The sequence below is a fragment of the Vanacampus margaritifer genome, chromosome 16 (assembly GCF_051991255.1).
Source record: "Vanacampus margaritifer isolate UIUO_Vmar chromosome 16, RoL_Vmar_1.0, whole genome shotgun sequence".
In the NCBI taxonomy this organism is placed as follows: Eukaryota; Metazoa; Chordata; class Actinopteri; order Syngnathiformes; family Syngnathidae; genus Vanacampus; species Vanacampus margaritifer.
The window spans coordinates 8,017,310-8,035,123 of NC_135447.1; the positions used below are offsets into that span (position 1 = coordinate 8,017,310).

The 17,814-nt window shown below is 40.3% G+C and overlaps 1 protein-coding gene across 3 annotated transcripts; it reads right to left on the reverse strand.

The window, feature by feature from the left end:
• Positions 1 to 2,221: 2,221 nt before the first annotated feature.
• pls3 (plastin 3 (T isoform)) lies at positions 2,222 to 15,351 on the reverse strand. Of its 3 annotated transcripts, none has more exons than XM_077546474.1 (17): positions 15,334 to 15,351; positions 15,015 to 15,241; positions 10,718 to 10,823; positions 10,495 to 10,646; positions 8,022 to 8,151; positions 7,772 to 7,904; positions 7,601 to 7,682; positions 7,292 to 7,457; positions 7,075 to 7,217; positions 5,799 to 5,894; positions 5,528 to 5,723; positions 5,333 to 5,411; positions 4,653 to 4,770; positions 4,437 to 4,567; positions 4,167 to 4,290; positions 3,959 to 4,083; positions 2,222 to 3,108 (listed from the first exon to the last, which is right to left on the reverse strand). In XM_077546474.1, exons 2-17 carry the CDS (start codon positions 15,216 to 15,218, stop codon positions 2,976 to 2,978), a joined length of 2,118 nt encoding a protein of 705 aa, XP_077402600.1. In that variant the 5' UTR covers positions 15,219 to 15,241; positions 15,334 to 15,351; the 3' UTR covers positions 2,222 to 2,975. The 3 variants fall into 3 exon arrangements, with proteins under 3 accessions (XP_077402600.1, XP_077402602.1, XP_077402601.1); XM_077546476.1 differs by lacking the exon at positions 15,334 to 15,351 and adding an exon at positions 13,894 to 13,996 and having other exon boundaries at positions 15,015 to 15,147; XM_077546475.1 differs by lacking the exons at positions 15,015 to 15,241; positions 15,334 to 15,351 and adding an exon at positions 14,892 to 14,972.
• Between the last annotated feature and the right edge of the window lie 2,463 nt (positions 15,352 to 17,814).

The following is a 17,814-nucleotide window of genomic DNA, read 5'->3' on the forward strand; positions in this document are numbered from 1 at the left end:
GTACATTTGTAAAATAAAATTTGTGATTAATCGCGAGTTAACTAGTGAAGTCATGAGATTAATTACGATTAAAAACTTAATCGCCTGACGCCCCAAATTTTTTATAATATTTTTTTTCCTTTTTTTTTTTTTTTAATTCATTCACTGCCGTTGACGGCTATAAACGTCAAAAATTTATTTGAACTATTTCTATTAGTTAAAAAAAAAATCCCCACTTTTGTTAACAAGAGTATGAAAACCTAGAATTTTTTTATTGTACATTTAAAATTTGTGATTAATCGTGAGTCATGCGATTATTATTATTATTATTTTTAAATATAACCGCCTCTTGCCCCTCATTTTTAACAATATTTTTTTTAATGAATTACCGAATGAATGAATTAACAGAAAGAATTTTCTGTAAATTCATCATTAGCTACAAAAAAAATCATATATAATCTGCATAATAACATGCCAAAAACACCATACTGTATACAAATAAAGACATCACATAAAACGTTTTGAATCACACTCTCATAGTAATCCCTACCTTTGGTGACTTCGTTAGTCCAATAACATCCCAAAGGTGACGTCACACAAACACGCTGAGCCGGTCCATCTCTCAGAGAGATGAATTTAAATAAATATCATCACGAAACATAACCTGACCTCCTCCACCTTCTCCCGTTTTTAGGAGCGCATCCACTTGACACAGAAGTAGGATGGTAGAGGTAGAGAGAGGTAGAGAGAGAGAGGTAGATGAGAGAGAGAGAGAGAGAGAGAGAGAGAGAGAGAGAGAGAGAGAGAGAGAGAGAGAGAGAGAGAGAGAGAGAGAGAGAGAGAGAGAGAGAGAGAGAGAGAGAGAGAGAGAGAGAGAGAGAGAGAGAGAGAGAGAGAGAGAGAGAGAGAGAGAGAGAGAGAGACAAATATTGTAGTGGTTTGGCAAAGAAAGAAGGATTCTCATTTTCCGCCACGCATTAAGGAGGACCAAACTAAATAAATAAACGACTAAAAGTGAAAATAAAGACGGATATTAAAAAAATATCATTCGAAAATTAAATTGAAAAAACTTTAGACTTTCTCACTCGACAAATGAAAGGCAGTTTGCAACGACGGAGTCCCAATTTTTTCAACAATTTGAATAATAGTAATTTCGTCCTGGCAGTATGGACCAAAACTGCAAATAAATAAATAAATGACTAAATGAGTAAGTAAATGAATGACTAACTAAATGACTAAAAGTGAAAATAAAAACTGATATAAAAATATAATTCAAAAATTAAATAGAGAGATGTTTTTATTTCCATTTATATATTTTTTTTTATTAAATGTATATTTTTTTATGTCCATTTTTATTTTCACTTTGAGTCATTTATTTTTAATTTGGGCACCTTTGGTCCTCCACGAAGCATAACTCTCTTAACGCCCTCAGAAAAAGGCTGTTTTACACCAAAGACAAAATCCTGAGAAGTAAACTTTTACCCACGATGTAATTACGCCAATTTAGTTTAGGTTCAGCATATATGGTAGAAATGAGAAAAAGTGAGAAAGGCTTGCAGACATTAACAGGAGAAAATTAAAAACAAAACATACAATTTCTCAAGGCAAAGTGTCAATCCGGGCCTTGGAGGTTCAAGGCGAGCCGAAGCGCAAAACTAGTCCATTATCTAAAAAGAGAACAATAATAAAAAAATAAAATTAAAAAGGTGGGGGACTTTATGTTGGCACTGGAAGTCAAGCATCTCAAGTGAAGACAGTTTCATGTTTTTATTTCAATGACGCTTGAACCACAGGAGACGTAATGTAGCTTGCTTTCTTATTCATCTGAAACAAAACTGAATGCGTGAAGCCCAGAGGATTTCATGTCTGCCACCTTGAAATCACTTGTCCTTGATCAAAGAGAAAAATGAGAAGTATCAACCCACGAGGGCTATAACAATAAACAGGTAGATAATAAAAAATTAAAAAAAAAAGAGGAAGTAGCAATAAAAAGAACTGGAAGCTGTACTGAGGTTTTGATCATAAAAGTCACTGAGAAAAAAATAGCAATAAAGGAGGAACTTGTTGCTTCCAGTTAACAAGATGCTCATGTTTGTCGATTACAACTGTGGTGACAATTTCCCTATTGTGATCACTTTAGTGCCCTGAGAAAAGAATTGTGTAAATCTAGGTTGTAAAGTCGTTAATTAAAAAGTGCTGTTTTGATTTGGGATTGGACAACAAAAAAAAAAAAATCAAGCCCTCAGTTTTCAAAAGTCATTTATTGTTAACACGTGAAGCACTTCGGAGTAGAACATGAGCACGCGGCCAAATACAATTCAGCCGTCGTCGTCGTGGAGCTTTCGGTTTATATTTGGTAATGTTTGACTGCAAAAGGCGGCGAAAGCTCAAAAAGGTTCCGGTTAAGGTTCGTCTTTGAGACAAGAAGGCACAGCTGGAGCCCCGACGACCTCTATAATAATAATAATAATAATAATAATAACAGAAGCCCTGCTCTGACCAGCATATGACCTCACATTAATGGTCCCACAAAAATACACAACGTAGAAAAATACGGACAGCATCGAATGGCTTCTGCATACTGATATGTAAAAGTGGGTGGATTGATGAGGCATGCATGAACGTTGGACATAATCGTTCTCGTCTCCTTAAAACTAATTGAGGAACGTGTGGACTACAGTGGCAGTATACAAGTAAACCCTGCAAATGGAATATGAATCGATGCTTTAAGAAAAACAAGACTTCTACATTTGTCGTCAACACCACAAGGTCCATTGGAAATTTACCGAATGTGGCATTTTAAATAACATGTCATTCTTCATTAAACACCTCCAGTCTTTCAACAAGGTAGCAAAACCTGCAATTTGATGATTTTTTTTTTTTTCTTTCCCAATCTTCTTAACGATAATCCTTGAGAAGGTGACGCGGGGCTGGATTCCAAGAAAGCTGATGTCTTGCGGGCGGGCGTGGCACAACAATGGCAGCCAATCCCCCCTTTAGACTTGGTTCATCCCTCGACCCATCAGGCACGCAAAGACAGTCATCACCATTTTGGGCTTGACCTCCACAAGGTCCTCGGGGAGGGCGTAGACACGTGCGCCGATCTTTCTCGCCATGGAAACGGCGTATCTAAAGAAATAGAAAAAGCGGTGGGAAATTGATTTTGTATTTGTTTTTTTAATGCTTTACTATTTCACTTTAGTACCCAACGAGTATTGTATGCTCTTTTGTTAGCCCATCTATGGTGTTTCCCATTTTATGTTAGCATTGAGCTAGCACACTTTCGCTAAGGAATACTTCACTGCCATTGACGGCTATAGACGTCAAAAATTCATTTGAACTATTTCTATTAGTTTAACATTTTTAGTATGAAAACCTAGATTTTTTTTATTGTACATTTAGAACAGATAAAGTTTGTGATTAATTGTGAGTTAACTAGTGAAGTCATACAATTATGATAAAAAATTTGATTGGCTGACGCCCCTAATTTTTAACAATCTTTCCTCTAAAAAATATTAATTTAATAAAAAATAAAAAATTTAATTACTTAAAAAAAAGAAAAGATTATTAAAAATTTGGAGCGACAGGCGATTAATTGTTTTTGTAATTAATCACATGACTTCACTAGTTAACTCGCGATTAAGCATAAATTTTATATCTGTAAATTTACAATTATTTTTTTATATATATAGTTTTCATACTCTTGCTAACAAAAGTGGAAAAAATGTTAAATAGAAATAGTTCAAATTAATTTATCTATCTATAGTCGTCAATGGTAGTGAATGAGTTTAAGTGTGTTTTAATATGTTTAAAACATGTTTTTTTTATGTATACTGTCTGTCCATTCCCTGGCTGGCATGTGGAACATAAATAAATAAACGCACCTTAAAAAAAAAAAAATATATATATTTTTATGTATAGTCTGTCCATTTACTGTGTGTGGTTAAAAAAAAAAAAGAAAAAGAAAGGAAAAACATACTTGGCATTCTCCAGCTTGTCAACGTCAGAGAGGTGTCCTGTTTTCACCAGGTCAAAATTGACGCTACCTGGCTGGATCGCGTCGATCAGCTCCAGTACTGCCAAACTGTTGCTGATCTCTTTGTCCTGATCACCACACAGAAACGCACAATTTGGTGATTATCCCTTTTGTTACGTTACACACACACACACACAAAAAGTATGTTTACCTTAAAGCTTGTAATCTTGGTCCTCTTTCCAGCTTTTACTAATGTCTTGTTGACCCAGCCGACAATGACATCATCGTTGACCTTCTGTCCGTCACCGAGTTCCTCCAGTACGTTAAGAGTGTACCTGCAATGCAACAGGCTGCTTGTGAGTTTCATCGGATCTACTTTTTACATTTCACCACCGAGTACTAAATGGTATGTGGTCGAGCTCAGAGCAGCGGTAACAATGTCAACAATCGGCCTTTGTGACACGCCAGGCCATTTTTGCACCTTCTCATGAGCTGCCACACCAGCGCCAGGGTCAGCGTAGCGTTGCCGTCGTTCAAGTCCTGCCCGCCGATGCCCACCAGGGAGAACTTGGCGGTTTTGCCGAGGTCCACGGCGTAGTTACAATTCTCCAACTGGATACGAATGCGAATTCAAATCCAATATGTGAGCACATTTCAGTCATTGATGTGCGCGTTTTGAAAAGGAATCAACGCTGACCTTCTTCATGTTGGTTCCCAGCTTTGGGTATGGAGGCCTGTTGACTTTGTTGTTCCAGTCAACATCTACTTTAATCTTCTCGTACAGCTGCAGGATGACGATGGCGTCTTGCAGGTCGCTGGAAGACAACAGTGCATTAACTCATTCGCTGCCATTGCCAGTTTGTTAACAAGAGTATGAAAACCTAGAAACTTTTTTTTGTACATTTAGAACAGATATAAAATTTGTGATTAATCATAGTTAACTAGTGAAGTCGTGCGATTAATTACAATTTTAAAAAAATTCTCCTGACACCCCTAATTTTTAATAATATTTTCTTAAATTAATTAATTGTAATTATTTGTTTCCAATTTATCTTTTTTTTTTTTAAAGAAAAAATTATTAAAAATTAGGGGTGTCAGGTGATTACCATTTTACCATTTTTAATCGTAATTAATCGTATTCCTTCACTAGTTAACTCACGATTAATCACAAATTTTATATCTGTTCTAATCCAATACCCAAAAAAATTCTAGGTTTTCATACTCTTGGGAAAAATGTATAGAAATAGTCAAAATGAATTTTTGACGTCTATAGCCGTCAATGGCAGTGAATGAGTTAATTTTGAGCAAGAAAACTACTCGTGGAAACGTGTCCCGTTCAGATGAATACGAGTGTATAGACGTTGGTGGGGTACTTACACGTAGAGATGATTGACGGTTGGGTTCACGCCCAGGGAGTTCATCCAGTTTCGGAACGTACGCTCCTCACGTGTTTCACCTAGACAGCAAAAAAAAGTATTTTTTTTAAATCATGGGATTAATGTGCACGAGTAAGCAACTTGTCGTCACACCTTTAAAGGCAATTTTATTCACTCAACATCCCTCCAAACTCACCTTCCAGAAGGTTCCAGTCGATGTCCTGGTTCTCGGGTTTCTTCAGAGCAGGGTATTTATTAAACAGATTGGCCACAAAGGCCAGATTAAGTTTGGGATTGCCGCTGACTACGTCAGCCGGGGTGACGAACTGTCTACAGTGGAGCTGGTCGGCCTGCGTCAGCATAGCTTCCGCCCTCTTCATGTCGTCTCTCTCCTGCAACACACAAACGTCTTCAGAGGCGATCGATGCGCTGCACGTGGTTACGATGCTCGGACGCGGCGCACTTACGCTGAAGCCCATCATGTTGATGTCGATGGCCTGCTGGCCTTCCTCGGTACCCTTCGGAGCGATCTGGTTCAGGAGGTGGAAGTAGGCACGGGAGTCCTGGAGAATCACACGCAAATACAATTTTAAAAATGGTGTCGTACACATATTGCCAAATAACCATTCATTTACATTTTATTTAGAGTACTGTTGTCAAACTCAAGGTGTGGGGGCCAGATCCAGGCCACTGCTCCACTTTTTGTGGCCCCACTATAGCAAAGGTGTGACTAGATAATTTATGTTGCTTTTATCTTAGTTTTGTCTAAAAATTTGTACCAAAATTGCAAATAAATAAATCTTGTTGCAGTATTACAAATCCCTTACCATAAACTCAACAATGGTATATTTTTACTGTCACTTTTTCCCGAGGTTAAATTGTTGTTAAAACATTTTTTTTTTTTTTTAGTTTTTCAAAAATATGAAGTGGCCTGTGATGACTGATGAAAATTAATTCACTCGCAGCCATATTCACTGAAGCAACCACCTTCGCTCCCGGCTGTTTTACTGGATTTTGACAGATTTTGCAAGGCCCACAGAATATTGTGTTCTATTGCTATAAAAACATGGAACCTACTCTTCTTTCATCATCAAAAAAATTACATTTCTATACATTTCCGTTTTGCAGCAATTATTAGAATATAGCTAAGTTTCATCATTACATTATTCACAAATCTGTTTACAACAGTGGGGGAAAGAGCTTTTTGCAACATGGCCCTGGTTGATCTCTTATACTCTGCTGCCACCTGCTGGCCATTATTGTAATAACTACCATTGCTACAAGCGTTCTCTTTCTCAGTTCAGAGGCTGCATCAAAGCCTTCTTTATGCTCTAGCATAAAAACTTATACATACGGCGCGCGGTAATATTTAAAATAGAACGTATTTACACGTTTTTGGGAGCAAATGAGTTAAGGATGTTCAATACCACTTTTTTTTTTTAGACCAATACCAGTACTTTAGCTACCTAAAAAAGGTTTTAAAAAATACCTGTATATCCCTCTAACATTTTTGTGAAGATGTAACCCAGTTTTGTGTAATCAGCCTTGCTTACACAGTTTTGCTTACATATTCATTTGGCCGCCTGCCAACGAGCACCAGAAGGTTTCACAACCAATCGAGTCCTATTTTAAGAGCCGTGCAAGCGGCGGATATTGCAGGTCAGTGCGCGCAAACATCGTTTCGGCTCAGTGTGCCGATAAGACCGACATCTGTGTTCGTGACCTTTGGCCTTCCACGCCCACCTTGATGTCAGAGCTGAAGTTGTTGATCTTCTGCCAGCCGGCGTTCTCCAAATGGAAGTTGGCCCAGCGGAGCAGCAGCTCTTCGGGGGACAACTTCATCAAGTCTTCCAGGGTCTCGCCCTCCCTCAGCAGCGCCGCCAAAGCTGCGGAAAGGCGCCAACGATCGGGGTGAGCAACTGCAGGACGAACTCGACGCGTGCGTTGACAAAACCTTTACCTTCATTTCTGCTGAGCTCGATGTCGGCGAACAAACCGATCTTAATGATCTGCCACAGCAGGCCCAGCACCAGGTGGGGTTTCCCCGCCTTCAAGTCTAAAGCGCCGATGTTGACGACGTGGCAGCCGATGGCCGAGGCGGAGTTCAGCGCCAAGTTCAGATTCTCCTGTAACGGTCAATAATAAGACTTGAGACACGGGTACGCATTTTCATTTTTCTTGGTTCATTTCTGTGCTCAAATTGTCAATTTTACACTACGGGAAAAAGCCCGCGACAATGATGAGATTGAGAAGAAAAAAATCAACTGACTTGTATTGTAAAGGGTGTGAGCTTCTTCTTGTTTATGGTCCTCTCGTCAATGGTATCTGGCACCGATTTGTTGATCATTTTGCTGCATATCACAAAAAAAAATCGCAAACATTAAATCCCAGAAACTAACTATAAATGTGAGTATGGTGTAGAGGGGAACTCAATTCTCACCAGAGTAAGATACCGTCGCCTACAGTTTTGAACAGCGAGTCTGTGTCGGGTTCCATGGGCAGGACGTGGCGACAGTCGGGGTCATTTTCCAGCGCGCTGTTGATCCACTTTGCAAAAGCGAATCGTTCCTCCTCTGTCAGGGTGAAGACGGAAGTTAAGTTTGCAAGCAAAACAAAAACAGTGACGGCCAATATTAGCAACAAAAACAGTTAGCGACACGCTGAGAGGAGATCAACATTGTCCTTCTTACTAGAGAACGAGTGTTGCGTTCCTTCACTTGAAAGTTCCGACATGCCCCCAATGGCGAGGATGCCTTCTTTTCTGTTGATGGCTTTGCGGAAGGTTTTCGCTACTTCGCTGCCCTTCAGCTGGTTGACAATCTGACAAGACCAGAGGCAGAATTTCAATACATGGAATTTTACAGAATTCGTTAGAGGGGAAGTCACATGAAATATGTGCCCCTGCTTAATGTAAACACAGTATTCCATTTTCATCCATCGCAGGGGGGGGCGGCCATTTTGTCACTTGCTGCCAAATGAAAATGACATCACTGTTGCTCACAGGTAACGGACCAATCAAGGCTCAGCTTGCAAATGACCAAACTCGCAAAACAGATGAGCTGTGATTGGTGTTAGCTGAGCCCCGAGCAACTATGATGTCATTTTCAGTCGACGGCAAGTGGCAAAATGGCCGCCCCGAGATGGATAAAAATGGGATTTTGCTGCTTAATTCATATTACGCAAACGCAATACCGTGTTTCGACAAGAACCTATTAGTGTAAAGAAAATTTTGATTAGCACAATCAATTAACAGCTGCTCGGCCACAAGAATTATTTGAATCGCTTTCCATGGAATTTGTGCAACCACACTTGTTGCAACTATTATACCGAGCCTTTGTTTAATGTTCCTTTTTGTAATCTTTGTTGTCCTTAAGCCAGCGCAACCAAGGTCAAGTCTGCAGACGCAGCAGCATAGTTGGAACGTCTCATCATCGTTGTCATGACAACATCATGAGGCAGCAGATTAACTGCAAGTTTCTGAACATCACGCATGTTTTGAGAGGGAAAAAAAAAACGGAACAAAGACACCTTTGTTGCAGTTGTCTTTTCAGGTGGAAGGTGATGATTTTTTTTTTTTTTGTCACGTCAGCCTGTGACACGGTGACACATCTTAGGAAATAAGACTCAGCGCAAAATGCTTCATCGAGTGGAAGCAGCGCTATAAAAAGACAAACAACGCTGACTAACTTTTCCGAACACTCTGTGGGTCAGCAAACACAAACAACCCAGCCGGTCTTGCCTGCGAGGAGTCATTTTACATGAATCACTATAACAGCGAGCCGTGTTCGAGAAAGCTGAGTTGACAAAACGTAGCCCAACTCCGGAATGTCATGTGACACTTCCATAAACTCAAGTTATGGCTACGTCATCGGTGACCACCCACAAATTTCCTTTACAATAATATGTTGTATGTGCCCCCAGACATCTGAACGTGGCATTCTGATTATTATTGCATTCGTGGAATTTTAATTGAGCGGAAAAATCCACCCGTTTTCATCCATCTCAAGGGGCGGCCATTTTGACACTTACTGTCTAATGAAAATGACATCATCATTGCTCAGGGCTCAGGTAAAGGCCAATCATGGCTTACGTGTTTTCTGAAGCTGAGCCATGATTGGCCGTTACCCTGAGCAACTGTGATGTCATTTTCAGTCGACAGTGTGTGGCAAAATGGCCGCCCCCTATGGTGTGGATTTTTCCGCTCAACTCGTAAGCATTTACTTGTTCTACCTCTCATACAAAGATAACATGACTTGGATCAAATCTTCGGACAAATCAAGTGAAACGGGGTGATATTCCATCTTAACAGCTAGCCAGCTAGCATGTTTGCTAGTTGTGGTAAATCACAGCTAGCATGTTTGCTAGTTGTGGTAAATCACAGCTAGCATGTTTGCTAGTTGTGGTAAATCACAGCTAGCATGTTTGCTAGTTGTGGTAAATCACAGCTAGCATGTTTGCTAGTTGTGGTAAATCACAGCTAGCATGTTTGCTAGTTGTGGTAAATCACAGCTAGCATGTTTGCTAGTTGTGGTAAATCACAACAACTCAGCCACAAGGATTGCACTGAAAAGGCTGGTTTAGCATGTAAGCGGGTCAAAGCATTTGCTGGAGTGCACTACTCTCAAACACAATGGCACCGCCATGTTTAGCAGTGACCTGGGAGGTGCCGGATGCAGCCCCTCCCAATGCAGTCCTAGTCATTACACGCTGCTTTTGAAAATCCATCAATCATGCACCCACTTTCAAATGTTTTCCGTTATTTGCTCAAGGAAGGACACATCTTTTTTTTTTCTTCCTTTTTTTAACATGGGCTTCCCTAATTTGAGATGCTCCTAATAATGTCCAACTTTACTTTAATGAGGAACATAGAGATCAATCTCTTTGAAATATCAAGTTGATAAAACACAAGCCATGTTTGGGTGGAACTTCTTAATCATGGCGCTGCGACTTCTGCTGCGCAACTGAAATAAAATACTGAAGGGAGGAAAAAAAAGCCCACAAAAATAACACCACTTTGCTGACCTCACTTCCTGAGTGTGTGGAGGCTTTTCACAGTGCCACTCGCGAGGGTAAGGGTTTTTTTTTTTTTTTTTTTTCGGCATATGGTTTGACAAAGCACTTGTCCAGCTGAGCACAAGCCGATCTGGACGCAACTTGACTTACCGCAATGTACTCTTCGAAGCTGATCTTATTGTCGTTGTTGCGATCGAGCTGCTCGATGATCTCTCGGACCTTGTAACCTGGCTGCGGGTGGCCAGTCTCTTTAAGGAGTTCATTGAGTTCATAATAACTAATGTAGCCATCTTGGTCCAGATCTACAATTAACACAAGAGGGTTTTTCAACACCGAAATTGTAGTGCAGCGATTCTATGATTGATCTACTCACCAATCTTTCCAAACGTCTCCCGTATTTCCTCTAGTTCCTCTCTTGATATCTTTGCAGACATGTTGATGTGATTGACCTGAGGCTGGTCAGTCAGCAAAAGGTGGGACTGCAGTGGAAAGGAAAGAATAAAGAGTCATTAATTGGCAAAGTCACAAAAGCTTTTAAAAAGCACCTTTTGCTTCACATTTGTTCAAGTTTGGCACATATTTCGGGGGGCCTTTTGTTATGGCAGCCAGAATACAGAAGCCCTTGCGGCCAAACCGCGTGAAAGGAAAATATTCAATAACATGACTCAAGTCAGCCAAACTCCGAAACATTGTATTTTGTGTTCCCAAACTCCTCTAAAATCCCCAAAAAGTGGAGGCATTCCTCTTACTAGCTCCTTCCTGACTGCAAAAGCCAAGGAATGCACAGGGGCCTTGCGCAGATCTTTGCTTTGAGAGGCAAGCAGGGTGTGATGCGTCTCCAAGGCCAAACCGGTGCGGTGGCATTCCTCGTGAACGCGAGTGTTCACAAAACAAAAGACGAGGCTGAAAAGCTGCAGTGACAATCTCAGATTTTCCAGACAGAAAAGGGTTCTTGTTTCCTGATTTGAAATCCAGACTGGTGAGTTTCAGGACGTCTTAGTCAGAAATACCGGGCAACGCTATTTCTGCTGGCTTCTCAGTACCACATTTGTAAACACGACTTGAATAATGAGAAATGGTGAAAAGACCATTGAAGCATAAGGGTTGTTCCTGATAGCCGCAGAGTGATTGTTTTGCTTAGCGCGAGTTTCTCTTTGGCAAACAATGGGGCTAAATAACTAAACTTCCTCTTCCACGAGTAAAAACCATTAACAGTCCTAATGAAAGCTGACGAACGGCAGCCATGTGGCTTTGGAGATTAGCCCAAAAATCATCTAGCTCCGTCTGCTCCCATGAATAATAATAAAGTAAATCAAACTTGAAATGTTACTCCTATAACAGAATGTTTTCCCTTCTACTCAATGCTACTAAATCTGGGCAAGAACAAACCGAGAACGATAAGGAAAATAACCGCGCGGCTATATTTAACCTCTCCAGGAGGATGTGAAATGCGTCTGCGGCCACAACAAGGGCCGCCACACATTACCTCATTTTGCCGGCCCTTGTCACACACCCTCGACAAGAGGCCCGAGTGGGAACAGAAGAGGGGTTAAGTACACAGAGCGGGGGCCACAGATGGCGACGGACAAATGTGAGACGCGACGCCGGTGGCAGAGCAGGGAAGAAAAGAGCGTTTGTAATCGCCTTATGAGACCGCGGCCTTAAAATGAGAGTCTGGCTTCAAGGCAGTTGTCGTCTCCCGACAGCTGGACTCAAACATGAAGCATCTTCTGCTACTTTTACTGGATTGAGTAAAATCATTTTTCTTTTTTTATCAAATTATTTTTTTGTATTCATGTCTTGTGTTTCTCAGTTTAAAAAAAAAAACAATGCTCGTCAATGGCATGATACAGTACTTCTTTTTTTTTATTTGACTTGCATAGGGTAACCAGATTTTCAAAATTAAAATCTACAATTTCAATGATACTCAAATACAGCTAATTTCTCACCAGGAGCTATTCATAACAAATGTAATTGCTATTCAATCTGGTGGCCGGTGGTTGTGTTATTTAGTTCATGCTAAATGCTATCTTGGTTGACAGTTCAATAGTATTAAACAAGCCAATGCACTCCCCATTATTGCTCGGTCGCGGCAGCTAATGGGAGCGTCTGTGTCGTTTACCTTGCGGTAGGTAACTGCAAGCATTAGGCTAGCCTAGTAAGATTACATTTCCCATAATTCTTAGACACGGAAGCAGGAAGTAGTTTGAGTTCAGGTAAAGCGATTAGATGCGGATGAGAATGGATGTCTCCTACTCTTGCACATCTTAAGAACACAGTTTCACCAACAATGTTTATTCAATTAACAGTAGTGGTACAATTATTTAGTTTTTTTATTTTTATTTTATTTACACGTCATTGTAATTTTCACGGTGATTAACACAAAAGACCTTTAGAAGCAGCCCTGTTCCAACATTGATGATTGTAAAACTGACAACAATGTCTTCACGGCACATCTACGCTGTTTACGACAGCTCCAGGTGGATCTATAAAGACATATAAGACTTGCTCCCAGATAAATTTGATTAGGAGTACCGCGCCGACACACCCGACCGGGCCCCGACTATGCTCCATCCACGAGGTTATGTAGGAACTGTGAGGCACACAAATAGACTGGCACCCTTCCCACGTGTGGTCACGTTCATAAAAACACACCCAGTCTGTAAGAACACAAGATTTTAACTCCCGTGCCAAACGCCTGCGTATGCGAGGCGAACTGACTCACGATCTAACGAGCGTGCGGTATGCCTCATTTTCATGCCGCATCGATAAGTAAGGCCCAGCTACATTCATTCGCAGATAAGCAAGATGTCACAACTGATGCGTGCTGAATCGAAACAGATGACATCATTGAGGGCTTCAAGCAAGGCGGGGTTTGCGATAAAAAGCAGCCCAAGACAATCAACATATTCAAATCCAACAGCTCACCTTTGTGACTGGAACAACTTGCTTTCTTAAGGTCGCTACTTACCAGTCAATGAAAAGATGGGGGTGCGGTGAAGCAGCCATCACTTAGGAATGTTACCGGACAGGTTGACATTTTGGAAGCGGTCGGTCTTTTCAACCACAGTTAAGTCGACATAGCTAACAGATGATCTTTAAAATACTATTTCTTAGCCGATGCGCTACCTAGTATTTATTCATGCTGTGCCATTTGGAAGTTTAGTTTTTATTGTCCTGTAATGTAGCCCACTCATGACCACCTAGCAAACATTGTTTGTCCATTTTCTATACTGCTTTTTCTGTTAAAGGCCATGACAGGGGCTGGAGCTTGTCCCAACTGATTTTAACTGAAAGGCGAAATACACCCCGAGATTGCTGCCAACCAATCGCTAGGGCGACGAACAAATTGGGCAATGAGTGGGAAAGTATCTCACGCAAACTAATTTACCAGATTGCAAGCAATGCAAATATTCATTTTAAAGTTGACCACCTTCTCGGGGGAGTAACAAGAAGACTTTACAGAAAAGGTGGCAGATACGCAGCAAAGTGAAAATGAGCAACGATCACAAACATTTTTAATGCTGAAGGCACAGAAAGTGGGCCAACCTGTTCACTTGCGCACACTGTGCAAGGGGCGGGGCACACAAGTCACACCCTCGTGCTGCTTGCTTGACGGTCTGGTTTGTCTTTACAAAGACAACATCCCAATCTGCATAAAACACAGGTGGCCACGTGGTTTTTTTTTGTGCGGGGGAAACTTCATGTAAAGTTGTAATGCCACACATTCAAGGGCAAATACCAATAAAGGCAAACCAGCTATTTTATTTCCCCAAAATGGAAGCGCAAGCAACACTTTTTCCACTTCTGACACTATGACTAATCCTTTAGAGTCCTGACGCCAGTAATATGAAGGGCAAACTGTGGCGTTCTTTTAACACCCGGCTGTAAGTGAGATGGTTACACCTGGTAAAACACTTAACACGACTTTACATGGCATTGGGCCGCTCGTTTACAAAAACAAAAGAAAATCAGTTTCTGTATAGTAATTACTGAAGTTTACCAACAACTCCGAGCAACGTTTAATGTAGGATCTGTTAACGATATAAATGTGTACATGAGGGAGCGGCACATCCCCGGTGAATCATTTACTGGGATAGCGCCAGCATTATGGAATATTAGTATAAAAACGACATAACAAGGCAGTTCTGTCATCAGAGGAGCAACAATAGGTTGCACACACGTCCAAGCGCGCACACGAATACACACGCGCGTGTAATGATTAAATGTGGCGCACGGGTGTCAATTTAAACGACATGTCTTTTTGTAACTGGCGTGCAAGTGTGTATCATACATGACTACTGACGACAAACTAAGTTGACACTTTTAAACCATCTTTGCCAAGTCTCCCAAATGCGATTTGGCATCCTTACTGGCTTTAAAAACAACTTTAAGGCTAACGGATGGACAGAGGAGTGGGGAGTAAATTGTGGATGTTGGCTGAACAGTCTGTACTGGAGTATATCAAAACAAATAAAAAGCCAAAGCTAGGCTGCTAGCAGACGAGGTTCAAGTTAACGGGCGGCGAACGATCCTTGTTGACTCACACTAATCCAGCGCTTCCTCGCCGGGACGTGACGATCGAGGAAGATGGACACATGAAAGGCGTACATTCAACCGAGCCCAACTCGGGCTGATCAGAAGTTACAGACATTAACTTGGTTACTCACGCTCGGTTCGCCTGAAATTCCAAACAGCGGCCAGCTCGCAGTGCAGTCTCCTCCACGTCGAGTGCAAAGTAGTCGGGAGTTGGAATTCTTGTCCCGCCCTGCTGTGGCGTCACCGCCCGCCGGACTGGTGGTGAATGAAGGATGCTGTGGCGGCGATGGGATTTTTACCAACTCGCTCTTTTTCGCTGCAGGAAAGGCCGACATACTCGTAACCCTCGGCAGGCTCTCTATAATAGAACGCAGTGTATGTGCTAGTTGAATTCTCAGCGATTGGTGCTAAGCTAACGAGGCTAACTGTCCCGTGCAAAATCCAACTTACCTTTGTCGCGTGTGGAAGTGAAGTGTTGTTCTTTGGGCACCAGCCTAAAGGCGTTATCCAAAATTATCTTTGAAGGCCTCTTTGTAGCTTTAGTGTACGCAAAACGTCTTTATATTGAATTCTTTAAAGTATGTGACGTCACGTTACGTTGTACGAGCTATCATGTTAGTGACGTCACCATTCTCCACACTGGAATGGGCATTATAGTTTCAGAAATAAGAAATCTCACAAAACTTTTTGCTGTAATGGCATCTCTGTTTAAAAAATAGTTGACCCATGTTTCTTGTTTTGTTTTTGGTGATTCTTTGATTTGTTTTTAAATATGTTGTTTATGTAACTTTAAATGTTCATTGAAATGACTGATTGTTAAATGAAAAAAAATATTGAATTGTAAACAAGTACGAATAAAGCAATTGTTCAATTAAAACATTTAAAACGTAAGTATGAATAAAGCAACACTAAAGAATGAAGGAAACAATTTAAAAAAACTAATTTTACGGTGTACAAATGAATAGAAAAGTTAAGGGAACCCTACTGCAATATTTTGTATACTTTGTGCTTTCTTTATTTTATGGATGGTTAAAAAAACGTATTTCAAAAGTATTGCCTTCTGGTAGATAAGAGCTCTATGTAGGTGCCCTCTATTTGCCATTTCCTTTCCACTTAATTTTCCAAACTGTATTTAAGTACAAGTATATCATTGTTTCTCTTTACCATCAGTGTATGGTGAGATGATGGAACAAATACTTGTCCATAAGTAAACACGTGCATCCACCTGTTGTACTTCATACAACAGAAGTCATTAGTCAGCTTTGTGTTCAATTAAACAGTTCCAGATTTCACATTGAAGTCAATTTGTAGTGTTGACATTGTTAACATTTTTACTGTTTTATTTTACATTTTAACTGTTTTGAATTTAGTTATAGATGTGTAGATGTAGGTGTAATTATGTTAACATAATATAACTTGATGAGTAATGCTTTTGTCCTTTTTGTTATCTTTTGTTCTCTTTTCCCAGAAATGAGAAAGTTAATAAGTTTATTTTATTTATCCAAGAAGTCTAGTTTCTGTTCGTCAGAAATCCGGTCTTTGAAAGTTCAAGGACGAGCTAGAATACTGAAAGAAAGTCTAATCTGATTTTGTACCTGATGGGAGGGGAGAGGCGTTTTCCGGTAAAACATTGCTTTTAATAAAAGTGCTGTGTGTTCGACAAGAGCACACACATATTGGATGACACTGCTTAGGTGATATGCAATTGTGTGACCAGAGATCTCTGTATTAAAAGAACCTTGCAAGGACCCTTTTCACAAGAATCTCAACTTTGATTTATTTGAACACGCAAAAGATTACAAAAATACGTGTAGTCTAACAGTAGCAAATTGAGAAAAGATAGTTATTATTTCAGTAATCGTATTTCTTGTGACATTTTTAGTTGGTGGTGTACTTTGAATTTTTTTTAATGTAAAATGGCTGCTTTATAATCTCTCCAGAGGGCAACACCACAAGAGGGCGCAAAATCTCCATATTAACGGCAATAATTACGAAATCGAAAACCATTTGCACATGCCAGAAACCACCAATGATTATACATCCTTGTTAGCTCGGTCAAAGTCCATGAACTAGTAACATACCAGTCTGGTATTCGTTAAGTGATACAAAGGAATTAAACCTTGGATGTCCTATCTTTCTTCCCCTCTTAAAATGTCAAATTGTTTAACCTTGAAAGATGTTTTAAATTGCTATAAAAACAAGAGCAAATGTCTCCAATTTGTTGTGTAAGACATATCTTTATTCGCCAGCGCGGCAATATTTATGTGTTGTTCTTTTGCTACAACTGAAGAACTGTTGATTTGATGAAATACAGTATGTAGTTTCCGTAGGATGGTACTGTCTCACAATTTTTGCTTGGGTTCGAATCTTGGCTCCAGTCTTCAAAGTGTGATCTCTGATCTGCCAGTAACAGTGGCTTCCTCCCACATTAAAAAAAGGTGCATTTTACGTTCATTCATTGCTTTTGTTAATTGTCCACATTGTTTTGTGAATATGTACTAAATATGAGTGTTGTGATTAGACTGTTAAAATTGTTTGCCTGGCTACCATTCCATGAATGCTCCTGCAACATAACAAAAACGGGAATTATCTAAGTCATGTTCTCAGTGGCTTACGTGGAAGTGCATTGACATAATTAATTAATTAATTATCTCTTTCTATTCTGTTGTTTTTTCCTTACTGTAAACTGCAGCTGGACGGAGTCCAGGAAAAAGTTCCCCACGGGGAAAATAAAAGTATATCGTATCGTATCGTATCGTATAAACTAATGTCTTGCGAGAAAATAAAAAACTAACGCAAATGTTTTTTGTCCACCCAGCTACACCCCCCACCCCCACCCCCACCCCCACCCCCACCACTTAATTTCAATGTAACAGCGCTGTGATTTTTACTCCAAGACAACAGAGGGCGCAAAAGCGGTAAAACCTTTAG